Below are 15,528 nucleotides of genomic sequence, written 5' to 3' on the forward strand. Positions count from 1 at the left end.
GGACACTATATAATGATTAAAGGAACGATCCATCATGAAGACATAACCATAATAAATATCTATACAACCAATGACAGGGCTCCAAAATACATAAAAGAAACTCTAACAGCACTGAAAAGTGAAATTGACAGTTCCACAATAATAGTAGGAGACTTCAACACACCACTCTCGGTAAAGGACAGAACATCTAGAAAGAAACTCAACAAAGATACAGAATATCTAAAGGTCATAATCAGCCAGCTTGACCTCATAGACATATATAGAACACTCCACCCAACAGCTGCAAAGTACGCATTCTTTTCCAATGCACCTGGGATGTTCTCCAGAATAGACCACATCTTAGGCCACAGAGCAATCCTCAACAAAATCCAAAACACTGAGCTAATACAAAGTATCTTCTCTGACCACAATACCATCAAAGTAGAAACTAACAGCTGGAACAGCAAGGGAAAAAAAATCAATTACATGGAAACTGAATAACACTCTGCTTAAAAACCACTGGGTAATAGAAATCAGACATGGAATAATAAAAAAAAAATCTCCTAGAATCAAATGAGAATGGAATCACATCATACTAAAACCTTTTGGACACAGCAAAGTCAGTCCTCAGGGGTCAATTTATAGCAATAGATGCACACATCAAAAAAGAAGAATGGGACAAAATTGAAACATTAGCTACATAGCCTGAACAAATAGAGGACAGCAAAAGAAGCCCAGAGTCAGCAGAAGAAAGGAAATAATAAAAATCAGAGCAGAAATAAATGAAATAGAGAATAGAAAATCAACAAAACCAAAAGTTGGTTCTTTGAAAGGATCAGCAAAATCAATGAAACACTGGCCAAATTGATAAAAGAAAAACAGGAGAAGATGCAAATAACCCAAATAAGAAATGAAATGGGGGACATTACAACAGATCCAACTGAAATAAAAAGGATCATAACAGAGTAGTATGAAACACTGTACTCCAACAAATTTGAAAACCTAGAGAAAATGGACAAATTTCTAGAAACACACTACCTACCCAAACTAATACAAAATGATGTTGAAAATCTGAACAGACCCATAACAAGAGAAGAGATTGAAAGGGTAATAAAAAAAAAAAACTGGCAACAAAAAAAGCCCCGGCCCAGGTGGCTTCACTGAAGAATTCTACCAAACATTCAAAGAAGAGCTTACACCAGCACCACTCAAATTATTTCAGAACATAGAAAAAGAAGCAATTCTTCCAAATTCATTCTATAAAGCCAGCATAACCCTGATACCAAAAGCAGGCAAAGACACCGCAAAAAAAAAAGAAAATTACAGACCAATATCTCTCATGAATATAGATGTAAAAACTCTCAACAAAATTCTAACCAATAGAATTCAGCATCATATGAAAAAAATAATACAAGACCACCAAGTAGGATCCATACCAGGTATGCAAGGATGGTTCAACATTAGAAAATCAATCAACATAATTTACCACATAAATAAAAGAAAGAAAAGAATCACATGATCATCTCAATGAACACAGAAAAGGCATTCGACAAAGTCCAACACACATTCCTGATAAAAACTCTCAACAAAAACGTATAGAAGAGAAATTTCTCAACACAATAAATGGCATCTATGTAAAACCAATGGCCAACATCATTCTTAATGGAGGGAGGCTGAAAACATTCCCCCTTTAGAATAGGAACAAGACAAGGATGCCCTTTATCACCACTCTTATTCAACATTGTACTGGAAGTTCTAGCTAGAGCAATAAGGCAAGAAGAAGAAATAAAGGGCATCCAAATTGGTAATGAAGAAGTTAAACTGTCCCTATTTGAGACGATATGATATTATACATAGAAAACCCAAAGACTCTATGAGAAAACTACTGGAACTAATAGAAAGATTCAGCACAGTAGCAGGATACAAGATAAACATACAAAAATCAGTTGGATTCCTATACACCAAAAAAAAGAATGATGAAAAGGAAATCAGGAAAACAATACCATTTATAATAGCCTCTAAAAAAATTCAAAACTTAGGAATAAATCTAAACAGGGATGTAAAGGACCTATACAAAGAAAACTACAAAACACTACTGCAAGAATCCAAAAGAGTCTACATAAATGGAAAAACATACCACGCCTAACATTGTAAGTGGACTCAACATTGTGAAATGACAATTCTGCCCAAAGCGATTTACAAATACAAGGTAATTCCAATTTCCAAATACCACTGACTTTCTTTAAAGAGATGGAAAAACTTATCAACAACTTCATATGGACAGGGAAGAAGCCCCAGATAAGTAAAGCACTAATGAAGAAGAAGAATAAAGTAGGAAAACTCATGTTACCTGACCTCAGAACCTACTATACAGCTACGGTAGTCAAAACAGCCTGGTACTGGTACAAAGGCAGATACATTGACCAATGGAACAGAATCAAGGACCCGATGTAAATCCATCCACTTATGGTCACCTGATCTTTGACAAGGGCCCAAAGTCCATCAAATGGGGAAAAGACAGTCTTTTTAACAAATGGTGCCAGCAAAACTGGATGTCTATCTGCAAAAAAATGAAACAAGACCCATATCTCACACTATATACAAAAACTAACTCGAAATGGATCAAAGACCTAAATATAAAGTCAAAACTATGAAGTGCATAGAAGAAAAAATAGGATCAACACTAGAGGCCCTAATACATGGTATTAACAAGATACAAACCACAACCACAACACACAAACTCCAAAAATAAGCTAGATAACTAGGATCTTCTAAAAATTAAACACTTATGCTCATCAAAAGTTTCACCAAAAGGGTAAAAACAGAACCTACAAACTGGGGAAAAAAAATTCAACTACTACAAATCAGACAAAGGTCTAATCTCTAAAATCTCCAAGAAAATCCAACAATTCTACAACAAAAAGACAAACAATCCAATTAAAAATTGGGCAAAGGAAATGAACGGACACTTCACCAAAGATGACATTCAAGCCAACAGACACAATGAGGAAACGCTCACCATCACTAGCCATTAGAGTAATGCAAATCAAAACCACAATGAGATACCATCTCACCCTGGCATTACTGGCATGAATCAAAATAACAGGAAATTATAAATGCTGGAGAGGCTGTGGGGAGACTGGAACTCTTATGCACTGCTGGTGGGAATGGAAAATGATACAACCATTTTGGAAAATGATATGGTGCTTCCTTAGGAAGCTATAAATAGAAATACCATATGATCCAGCAATCCCACTCCTAGGAATACATCCTAGAGAAATAAGAGTCATCACACAAATAGACATATGCACACACATGTTCACTGCAGCATTGTTCACAGTAGCAAATAGATGGAAACAACCTAGATGCCCATCAACAGATGAATAGATAATCAAACTGTAGTACATACACACAATGGAGTATTACACAATGATAAAAAACAACAATGAATCTGTGAAGCATCTCATAACATGGATGCATCTGGAGGACATTATGCTGAGTGAAATAAGTGAATCACAAAAAGGACAAATATTGTATGAGACTATTACTGTAAAAACTCATGAGAAGGTTTATAGACAAAAAGAAACAATCTTTGACGGTTACGAGAGAGGGGAGGGTTGGGGATAGAAAAGCGCAAATATACAATAGATAAGTGGTAACTTTGATGAAGGGTAAGACAGTACACAACACTGGCAAAGCCAGAACAACTTTAGAAAGCAAGGTCTTGGAAGCTCCATAGACACATCCAAACTCCCTGAGGGACTGAATTGCTGGGCTGAGGACTGTGGGGACCATAGTCTCAGGGAACATCTAGCTCAATTGGCATAACACAGTTAATAAAAGAAAATGTTCTACATTCTACTTTGGTGAGTAGTGTCTGGGGTCTTAAAAGCCTGTGAGCGGCCATCTAGGATACTCCACTGGTCTCACCTCTTTGGGAGCAAGGAAGAATGAAGAAAACTAAAGACACAAGGGAAAGATTAGTCCAAAGGAGTAATGGACCACATCTACCACAGCCTCCACCAGACTGAGTCCTGTATAACTATATGTGCCCAGCTACCAACACTGACTGCTCTGACAAGGATCACAATAGAGGGTCCCAGACAGAGCTGGAGAAAAATGGAGAACATAATTCTAACTCAAAAAGAAAGACTAGACTTGCTGGCCTCACAGAGAATGGAGAAACCCTGAGAGTGTGGCCCCCAGACACCCTTTCAGCTCGGTAATGAAGTTACTCTTGAGGTTCACTCTTCAGCCAAAGATTGGACAGGCCCATAAAAGAAAACGAGACTAAAGTGGCACATCAGCCCAGAGGCAGGGGGGGTTGTTGACCAATGTCATAGAACAATGTATGTACTGACTGTTTAATGAGAAACTAGTTTGCTCTGTAAACCTTCATCTAAAGTACCATAAAAAAATTTTTTTTAAAACAAATCAAACAATGCATTGCATTGGGTAAAACTGCTACAAAAGACCTCTTTAAAGTGTTAAAAAGCAAAGATGTCACTTTGAAGACTAAGGTACGTCTGACTCAAGCCATGGTATTTTCAATGGCCTCATACCATGCAAAAACTGGACAGTGAATAGGGAGGCCTGAAGAAGATTCGATGCCTTTGAGTTATGGTGTTGGCGAAGAATATTGAGTGTACCATGGACTGCAAAAAGAATGAAAAGCTCTGTCTTGGAAGAAGTACAGCTAAAATGCTTCTTAGAAGCAAGGATGGTGAGACTTCATCTCACATACTTTGGACATGTTACCAGGAGGGATCAATCCCTGGAGAAGGACATCATGCTTGGTAAAGTAGATGGTCAGCAAAAAAGAGGAAGACCCTCAACGAGATAGATTGACACAGTGGCTGCAACAATGGGCTCAAGCATAACAGCAGTTGTGAGGATGACACAGGACTGGGCAGTGTTTCCTTCTGTTATTATGAGTCAGAAATGACACAATGGCACCTTACAACAACAACAACAAATTTTTCTGATTGATTGCCTTTCCTCTCATTCTTTAAAATGTAAACTTCACGAGGTAAAGATTTTTGTCTGCTTTGTTCTGCACTATATCCACCTGGTATCTAGGGCATAATAGGTGCTCAATAAATACTTGTTGAATTAAAGTTGGGTTTCTTAATCTTAGGTCCCTCGGTGGTGCAGTTTGCACTGGTCTACTAACTGAAAGGTCAGCAGTTTCAGCCTACCCAGTGGTGCCACAGAAGGCCTGGTGATTTGCTTCTATAAATACTACAGCCAAGAAAACACTGGGGACTTCAATTCTGTTATGTAACACATGGGGTCGCCATGGGTGGGAATTCACTTGATGGCAACAAGTTTGGTTTGGTTTTTCTTAATCTTGGCACTATTGAAATTTGGGGCTGGATAATTTTTTGTTGTGGGGGCTGTTCTGTGCATTTTAAGATGTTTAGCAGCATTTCTAGACCCTACTCACCGGATGCCATTAGCATCCCCACTGCCCTAGTTATGGCAACAAAAAATGCTCCCACATATTGCCAAATATATCCTAGAGGACAAAAACACCCCTGGTTTAGGACCATTGAATTGAAGAAAGAAGGAAAAGAAAGGGAAGAAAAAAGAAAGGGAGGAGAGATGGAGCAGAATGGAATCTACACTATGACCATTCTGAAGAACTTGAGTTCTGGATATGATGTTGTGTAACAAGTGATCTTTCAAGACCCAGTACAAACATAATTTCTTCTGTGAAGTTTTTACTGAACCTACCCTCACCCCCATGTTTGGTGCAATCGATTACTTCTCCCTATGCCCTGTACACACCATGACATCATTTAATTGTAGTTAATAATTTACCTGTTGACCCTACTAGAACTAGACTGTAAGATCTTTAAGGGTAGGAAACTGTCCTTCATTTTTGTGTTCCCAGCTCCCAGCACTTTTTGACACATAGTAGGAGATACTCAGAAATATTTGTTGAATGAATGTGTAAACAAGTGGATGAATGAATATACAGAGCAAGAGGAAAAATGCTACAATTGAGGCACAGAATGCTATGAGAGATCAAAGGTAAGAATAAATTAATGCCAAACAAAGGGCCTGAAAAAAGACCCCATGGAACAACTGACATGTGAAATATAAACATATGGACACAGGAAAGAAGAGTACTTCGGCAGAGACAATGATATGAACGAAGCTAAGGTAGTGGGAAAGTGCAGAGCTTTGAAGAACATCAAAGAGCAGAGTGTAGCAAGTATGTGAAATGAAAAAATAAAGATGAGGATTTCCACTTCTGGCATAGGGATCAGGTTTACCCTCCCACCTACAACAACAAAACCAGAAGACATATATGAAACAAACGTTTGCAAGACGTTGAATATCAGGCAACAAAGGACAGTGATCCCTGAGAGATGAGAAACAAACAAGATATGTCACACAATTGCCCCAGCCCACTGCCTTGAGAGAGTTTCCAGACCATGGTACAGGGAGGAAGAATAAATGAGACCAATGGGTTCTCTGAACTGAGAAGACAGAGCTGAGAGTTCAAGGAGACCAAGAAGCTGGAGTTCACAGCACTGAATACCAGAGAGGAGAAAGTTACATAGAGAACTCCAGAGATTTACAGAGTGTCCCCTCAAATATTCAGCAGGGAAAGAACCAACTGAAAGAAGTAAAGGAAGCAGTACCAGTGCTCACATAGGGACAGGAACAGCACATATTCCCACCTGGAACACCTAAAGATTCACAGGGTACTGTTAGAGTACACAGAAAGTCTTGTCTTTGTAGTGGCTAATAATTAGTCCTAGATTGAGCATCTTGGATTCCAACCAACAAACCTTAAAAACGACCCAAAAGTATCAAACTGTTTTCACATAACTTGACTGCATTCCAGAAAAAAGGCTCAAGAGTATTTATAGGAATAAAAAAATACCAGCATCCAACAAGGTAAAATTCACAATGTATAGAATTCACTCATAGATTACCAGGCACGCAGAGAGGAAGGAAAACATGACCCATAATGAGGAAATAAATCCAAAACTGATACAGATGTTAGAATTGGCAGACAAAGACATTAAAGCATCTATTGAAACTACATTCCATGTGTTCTCAAGATTAAGTAGAAATACAGCAGATTAAAAAAAAAAAGACTCAAGTTAAACTTCTAGAGATGAAAATCATAATGTTTGAGATGAAAAATACACAGATGGGATTAACAACACATTACACAACAAAGGAAAAAAGATTAGAGAACTTAAAGACAGCAATAGAAACTCAGAAAGAAAAGAGAATAAAAAATTGAACAGAGCAGCAGTGAGTTGTGGGACAACTTCAAGCAGCCTAAAATGAGAGTCCCAGAAGGTGGGGCAATGAGAGACAGAAAACTATTGGAAGAAACAACGGCCAAAAATTGTTCAAATTTGACGAAAATCATAAGCCCACAAGTTGAAGAAGTTTGGCAAATGCCAAGCACCAGAAACATGAAGAAATTTACCCAAGGCACGCAATAATCAAACTGCCCAAAATCAGTAACAAACAGAAAATCGTAAAAACAGCCAAGAGAGGGAAAAAAATTATGTTCAGAAAAAACAAAGATAAGGATGACATAAGATTTGTCGTCAGAAACAATGTAAGCAAGAAGACAGTGGAACAACATCTTTGCAGTACTAAAATTAAAAAACGATAACAGGAAACGGTGAGCCTAGAATCTACACAAATATCTTTTAAACATGTGGACAGAATAAGGGTATTTTCAGATATTCAAAACCGGAAAGAATTTATCACCAGTAGATTCACATTACAAGAAATGTAGGAAGTGCTTCAGGCAGCAAGAAAATCATACCACATAGAAATTTATTTTGAACTTCTGCATACTGACCCTTTGTCAGTCAAAAGTTCAACTTTGGCAATAACCATCATGGCTTATAAAGCAGTGTTTGTGCAATTTTTTGCAAATAGTAGGAATTGAGCAATTTGATTCAGCCCAGATTCAGAACAAGCAGTGGTTCAGGCCTCAAGTATGATGAACATAATTTGCCTGTCTAGCAGCATTTTGTATGTTACTCTTTAGAAAGATAGGAGGAAAATGGAAAAATTAAAGTGCTGATATCAATGATGGAATGCATAGTCTTCATAAACGTTATAAAACAGATGGAAACATAGTACATGTCAAAATAGTTCAGTCAATTGTGTTCAATTATAAATTGAATTTTAATTTTAATGAGTATGTCCTAAACACTGGAAATACAGTATCAAAGATTATATATAAAATCATGAGGTAATTAGAGATAATATATTATTTCCCACTTTCAGAGAAAGGAACTCCTTGGCACCACCTCCCTCCCTTCTACTTAGGCACTTAAGTCTGTTAACTTGTACTATTTGACTTGACTTGAATCGACTAGACGACAACGGGTTTGGTTTTGGGTTTTATTTGACTTGTGTGTGTGTGTGTGTGTGTATACATGGAGCCCTGGTGGTGCAGTGGTTGAGAGCTACAGATATATATATATTTTTCCCCACCACCCTTCTGTCACTTTGTCATACTGTGGTAACTTGTGTATTACCATGATGCAGGGAGCTACTACGCCACTGGTATTTGAAATACCAGCAGGGTCACCCATGGTGGACAGGTTCGAGCAGAACTTCCAGACTAAGACAGACTAGGAAGAAAGGGCTGACAATCTACTTCTGAAAATTAGCCAGTGAAAACCCTTCCGATTACAACAGGCTATTGTCTGATATAATGCTCGAAGATGAGCCCCCTAGTAGCCTCGAGTATATTAAGGATTGTGAAGATAGCACAGAACTGGGCGTTTTCTTTCTGTTGTAATGGGATCACCATGAGCTGAAGCTGACTTGACGGCAATTAATAACAACATAACATATATGTGTGTGTGAGGTAACTGAGTAATTGTTAATGATCAGGTAAAAAAAGCATATGGTCAAGAATGGTGGTTTGTGGTCAGGGAGCCTCCTGTAAAATTTGAAGAATTCTATTTTAAAAGACCAGCACCAGAATTCAAGAAAATATTTTCTTTGATATTTGGTTTCTCCCCTTCTGCAATTACCTGTGGCTTCTGGAGTTTCCTCTTGCAGTCTAGTTCCTGGAAGGAAAAATCTAGCTCCTGTGGTTTATTTAGCCCCACTTTAGACTTTAGCTCCAAAGGAACTTGGTTTAGTCTCATCGTGTGGAACACATCATTGCTTGGTTTGTTCCCATAATCAGTGTCAAACTGTTTCAGGATGAACTCTTCATCAATGGTTGAACTTCCCTGGAATAATATCACATCTCTTGAGTCAAGGTCAAATGGTAACATGCTCCTTGCTTTCTGCTTTAATCTAAGGGCAGTATCTGACCACTGCTAAAGAAGTGGTAGTTTGCAGGAGTTACAGAAAATGCTCAGTTGGCGATCATTAGAGACAAGAAGTATCTGGGGTCTGGAGGGCCTTGTCAGTGCATCGCAAGATGGCTTAGGACCTGCAAGAAGCAGTGAGTCCCTGCGGAAAATACTGGGGCTGAGGAAAACTCAGTTTGATCAAAAGCAAACTTCTCAAACATTTTATAGCAGTGACATTTTTATAGGTGTTTTTCCAGACACGTCTAGAAAGGTCAGTATCTGCACTGTCCCTTATAAGGGACACTGCTCTGTCCCTGGCCCCTGCTGAAGAAGGCAGCCATATTTGATACGAAGAACAGCGCTCTCCCCTTGCTTCCCCCACCCACGGCTAACAGGAGTAGAGAGAGATGGACTTGTGAGGGGCAGCTAATCCAGGGGCCGACAACTGACCTATGATGTGGCTCAATGCTAAAAGAAAAGTTAGGCTCAACAGAATTCCAGATTGGGAAATATAAATTGGGAAGCAGAGACTGAATGAGGTCATTAGCAGCCTGGAGCTGAAGTTGGAGTGAAATTTATGGAGAGGAGTCTTGAAATAGAATCAGGGTCAAAAAGAGAGTAGTGGAGTCAAAACCAAGCCAAAATAATAATGGAGCAGAAAAAGAGCAAGCAGAATCAATAAGGTGAAAACTACATAAACTGACAGCATAGAAGGAAAGTATAAATGAATGCTGTTAAGAAAATAGCACAGGCTGATTGTGACAGGGACCTAGGTAGTAGAACTAAGGTAAAGATGAGGCCTTGGTCATAGGGAATGAAAGCAAGGCCCGTTACCAAAGTAGCTAAACTATTAGTTTCCACAAAACCAAAACCAAATCTGTTGCTGTGGAGCCAGTTCTGACTCATGGTGACCCCAGGTGTTACAGAGTAGAACTGTACTCCATAGGGTTTTCTTGGCTGTAATCTTTACAGAAGCAGATTGCCAGGTCTTCCTTCCACAGTGCTGCTAGGTAGCTTTGAACTGCCAACCCTTTGGTTAGCAGGCAAGCACAAACCATCTGCACCACCCAGGGACCTATTACTAGCCTAGGGTTTCTTAACTCTCCTGCCTAATAGAGGAGTAGCTCAAGCTGCAGGAATGGGAGAAATGAAGAGATGGGAATTAAGCAACTCAATCCAGCCAGATTATGGATAAGCAGGGCACCAGTTCCAGCAGAGTGGGCATTATCTGCCTTGCTCAGCATCCCTACACCAATCTTCCTCTAGGGAACCTCCCTTCCTCACTCTCAGTCATTCCGTTACAGCTGAAGCTGAAACCCCACACCCTGTTTCCCCACCTTGGATCCAGGGTAAGACGTTTAACCTGACCTAATCAATCAGCGTATTCCACCTCCCTAGTCACAGTTGTTTAATTCAAGCACAAACACGTGACTCAAGTTAGTCCAGTAAAAGTAAGCCCGGGACTTTTCCCTGTTGGAAAAGGGTTGCTCTATTCTCACTAAGGTTGCTCACTGGTAGGATGTAAGCTTGGAGATTTTAGGGGAGGCTTCTGACATGTCTTGGGGGAAGACTACTTGAGAATAAAGTAGCCAGATAAAGGACAGCAGCCAAGAGATAGGGAGAGCACCTAAAACCATTTCAACACCTGGACCCAGCTGTGCCTGAAGGTGCTAATACTTCTGGATGTTTCCCTTTCCTCCCTTAAGCTAGTCTGATTTTGCATTTCAGTCACTTGCCAATGTCCTAAATAATACATTGACTAAAATTGACCAATACACTCAAAAATTGAGGGAGTAGGGAGACACAAATACTAAGAGGTCTTACATCCAGAAGAAGAATCAGGAATCTAAATATCTACAGGAACCAAAGAACAAGACTAGGTAACTGAATAGGTTCTAGGAAGGAAAGCAAGGAAAGGCCTTGACAGCTGAGTCAAAAGTTGCTTCATTTTAGAAATACTTTTTGGAAAGGCTGTAGTCAAGTATAGCTATCCAAGTATTTATAAGCGAAGATAACTGAGAACAATGAGTTGAGGAAAAAGGTCTTGACACTGAAAATAAGAATATAAAACAACAGTAATGAGGTGAGATGCTAAACATTCAAATTGGCTTCAAGCTTGCCAACTTTCCAGAATTTCATCTACCATAAACATTTCAATCTATAAATTTATAATTTTGATTATTTGACTTAGATTTTATCCAAATGCTGCTCTTTAAAAAAAGCAAATTTGAGCTCGACTTTTAAAAGTAGACTGAAGTTTTAATCCTAGCTTACAAGAGTAGCAACCCAGTTGCAGAAGTCACCAACTTCTTTGCGTATATTTTCATGAAGAGGAAGATCACGGAGTGTATCTGTTTCCCTTGGCTTCTTTTCTTCATAAACCCACTTGCCTGAATGTGACACAGGAGGCTTCTTAGAGCTGAAAATAATCAGAGTTACAATATGAGGCAAAATGAATCCAAGTAGATTTCAAACAGTTAATATAGTGAGGAAAAGTGAGCATAAAGCTCTTGCAAGCTCACACAAATTACATATTTTTTAATAATTTTATTGTGCTTTAAGTGAGAGCTTACAAATCAAGTCAGTCTCTCACATATAAACTTAGATACACCTTACTACATAGTCCCACTTATTCTCCCCCTAATAAGTCAGCCTGCTCCCTCCTTCCAGTCTCTCCTTTCATGACCCTTCGGCCAGTTTCTAACTCCTCTACCCTTTCATCTCTCCTCCAGGCAGGAGATGCCAACATAGTCTCAAGTGTCCACCTGATGCAAGTAGCTCACTCCTCATCAGCATCTCTCTCCAACCCATTGTCCAGTCCAATCCACGTCTGATGAGTTGGCTTCGGGAATGGTTCTTGTCCTGGGGCAACAGAAGGTCTGGGGACCATGACTGCCGGGATTCTTCTAGTTTTAGTCAGACCATTAAGTCTGATCTTTTTATGAGAACTTGGGGTCTGCATCCCACTGTTCTCCTGCTCCCTCAGGGGTTCTCTGTTGCGCTCCCAGTCAGGGCAGTCATATGTTGTGGCCGGGCACCATCTAGTTCTTCTGGTCTCAGGATGATGTAGTCTCTAGTTCATGTAGCCCCTTCTGTCTCTTGGGCTCATAATTACCTTGTGACCTTGGTGTTCTTCATTCTCCTTTGATCTGGGTGGGTTGAGACTCATTGATGCATCTTAGATGGCCGCTTGTTAGCGTTTAAGACCCCAGATGCCCCACTTCAAAGTGGGATCCGGAATGTTTTAACAGAATTTATTTTGCCAATTGACTCAGATGTCCCCTGAAGCCATAGTTCCCAAACCCCCGCCCTTGCTCCGTTGACCTTCGAAGCATTCAGTTTATCTGGGAAACTTCTTTGCTTTTGGTCCAGTCCAGTTGTGCTGACCTCCCCTGTATTGAGTGTTGTCCTTCCCTTCACCTAAAGTTGTTCTTATTCACTATCTAATCAGATTATATCTAATCAGTAAATAACCCTCTTCCACCCTCCCTCCCTCCCCCCTCTCGTAAACACAAAAGAATGTGTTCTTCTCAGTTTAAGCTATTTCTCAAGATCTTATAATAGTGGTCTTATACAATATTTGTCCTTTTGCATCTGACTAATTTCACTCAGCATAATGCCTTCCAGGTTCCTCCATGTTATGAAATGTTTCACAGATTTATCACTGTTCTTTATCAATGCGTAGTATTCCACTGTGTGAATATACCATAATTTATTTATCCATTTGTCCATTGATGGACATCTTGGTTGTTTCCAGCTTTTTGCTATTATAAACAGTGCTGCAATAAACATGGGTGTGCATATATCTGTTCATGTAAAGGCTCTTATTTCTCTGGGATATATTCCGAGGAGTGGAATTTCTGTCATATGGTAGTTCTATTTCTAGCTTTTTAAGGAAATACCAGATCGATTTCCAAAGTGGTTGTACCATTTGACATTCCCACCAGCAGTGTATAAGAGTTCCAATCTCTCCACAGCCTCTCCAACATATATTATTTTGTGTTTTTTGCATTTATGCCAGCCCTGTTGGAGTGAGATGGAATCTCATCGTAGTTTTAATTTGCATTTCTCTAATGGCTAATGATCAAGAACATTTCCTCATGTATCTGTTAGCCACCTGAATATCTTCTTTAGTGAAGTGCATGCTCATATCCTTTGCCCAATTTTTAATTGGGCTGTTTGTCTTTTCGTGGCTGAGTTTTAGCAGAATCGTATAGATTTTAGAGATCAGGTGCGGGTCGGAGATGTCATAGCCGAAAATTTTTTCCCAGTCTGCAGGTGGTCTTTTTACTCTTTTGGTGAAGTCTTTAGATGAGCATAGGTGTTGGATTTTTAGGAGTTCCCAGTTATCTGATTTCTTTGTCATTTTTAGTAATGTTTTGTATTTTCTTTATGCCTTGTATTAGGGCTCCTAACGTTGTCCCTAATTTTTCTTCCATGATCTTTATCGTTTTAGACTTTATGTTTAGGTCTTTGATCCATCTGGAGTTAGTTTTTGTGCATGGTGTGAGGTATGGGTCCTGTTTCATTTTTTTGCAGATGGATATCCAGTTATGCAAGCACCATTTGTTAAAAAGACTATCTTTTCCCCAATTAACTGACACTGAGCCTTTGCCAAGTATCAGCTGCTCATATGTGGATGGAAACCCTGGTGGCATAGTAGCTAAGTGCTACGGCTGCTAACCAAAGGGCCGGCAGTTCGAATCCACCAGGCACTCCTTGGAAACTCTATGGGGCAGTTCTACCCTGTCCTATAGGGTCGCTATGAGTCAGAATCGACTTGACGGCACTGGGTTCGGCTTTTTTGGTTTGGCATATGTGGAGGGATTTATATCTGAGTTCTCAATTCTGTTCCATTGGTCTATATGTCTGTTGTTCTACCAGTACAAGACTGTTTTGACTACTGTGGCTGTGTAATATCTTCTAAAATCAGGTAGAGTGAGTCCTCCCACTTTCTTCTTCTTTTTCAGTAATGCTTTCCTTATCCAGGGCTTCTTTCCCCTCCATATGAAGGTGGTGATTTGTTTCTCCATCACATTAAAAAATGTCATTGGAATTTGGATCGGAAGTGCATTGTATACATAGATAGCTTTTGGTAGAATAGACATTATTACTATGTTAAGTCTTCCTATCCATGAGCAAGGTATGTTTTTCCACTTACATAGGTCCCTTTTAGTTTCTTGCAGTAGTACTTTGTAGTTTTCTTTGTATAGGTCTTTTACATCTTCAGTAAGATTTATTCCTAAGTATTTTATCTTCTTGGGGACTACTGTGGATGGTATTGATTTGGTGATTTCCTCTTCGATGTTCTTTTTGTTGATGTAGAGGAATCCAACTGATTTTTGTATGTTTATCTTGTAACCTGAAACTCTGCCAAACTCTTCTATTAGTTTCAGTAGTTTTCTTGAGGGCTCCTTAGGGTTTTCTGTGTATAAGATCATGTCGTCTGCAAACAGAGATAAGTTTACTTGTTCCTTGCCAATCCGGATGCCCTTTAAATCTTTGTCTAGCCTAACTGCTCTGGCTAGGACCTCCAACACAATGTTGAATAAGAGCGGTGATAAGGAGCATCCTTGTCTTGTTCTCATTCTGAAGGGAAATGCTTTCAGGCTGTCTCCATTTAGGATGATGTTGGCTGTTGGCTTTGTATAAATGCCCTTTATTATGTTGAGGAATTTTCCTTCTATTCCTATTTTGCTGAGAGTTTTTATCATGAATGGGTGTTGGACTTTGTCAAGTGCCTTTTCTGCATCAATTGATAAGATCATGTGGTTTTTGTCTTTTGTTTTATTTATATGGTGGATTACATTAATTGTTTTTCTAATATTGAACCAACCTTGCATACCCGGTATAAATCCCACTTGGTCATGGTGGATTATTTGTTTGATATGTTGTTGAATTCTATTGGCTAGAATTTTGTTGAGGATTTTTGCATCTATGTTCATGACGGATATAGGTCTGTAATTTTCTTTTAAAATTATATTTTAACTTTTCAAAGATCACACTGTCATTATCAATATCATAAAGACAATCCTTATTAGTTTTAACAAAATAGCATTTTACCATTATAAGCTGATTTTTAAAATTATTTGTTGTCATTAGTTGCCATCGACTTGGCTCCAACTCACCGCGACCTTATGTATAACAGAACGAAACATTGCCTGGTCCTACCACACTCACAATCATTGCTATGTTTCAGCCCATTGTTCCAACTATTCTGTCAATTTATTTCATTGAGGGTTTT

General features: G+C 39.1%; 1 protein-coding gene across 9 annotated transcripts in view; it reads right to left on the minus strand.

Moving 5' to 3' along the window:
- Positions 1 to 15,528, minus strand: part of FAM47E (family with sequence similarity 47 member E) — a 68,823-nt gene that overhangs the window by 42,787 nt on the left and 10,508 nt on the right. For 7 of the 9 annotated variants that reach the window (XR_007517651.1, XR_007517652.1, XR_007517650.1 and 4 more), the window contains exons 4-5: positions 11,559 to 11,703; positions 9,015 to 9,218 (exon numbers count right to left, since the gene is read on the minus strand). The exons of 1 other annotated variant lie outside the window; for it this stretch is intronic. Coding sequence is in view for 5 of the 8 variants with exons in the window: in XM_049885964.1 (XP_049741921.1) it covers positions 9,015 to 9,218; positions 11,559 to 11,703 (349 nt within the window). In the remaining 3 variants the exon portion in view is untranslated. The remainder of the gene's footprint in view (positions 1 to 9,014; positions 9,219 to 11,558; positions 11,704 to 15,528) is intronic. One more of the 9 variants, XM_049885962.1, reaches the window with a different exon arrangement.

The sequence above is a fragment of the Elephas maximus genome, chromosome 5 (assembly GCF_024166365.1).
Source record: "Elephas maximus indicus isolate mEleMax1 chromosome 5, mEleMax1 primary haplotype, whole genome shotgun sequence".
NCBI lineage: Eukaryota > Metazoa > Chordata > Mammalia > Proboscidea > Elephantidae > Elephas > Elephas maximus.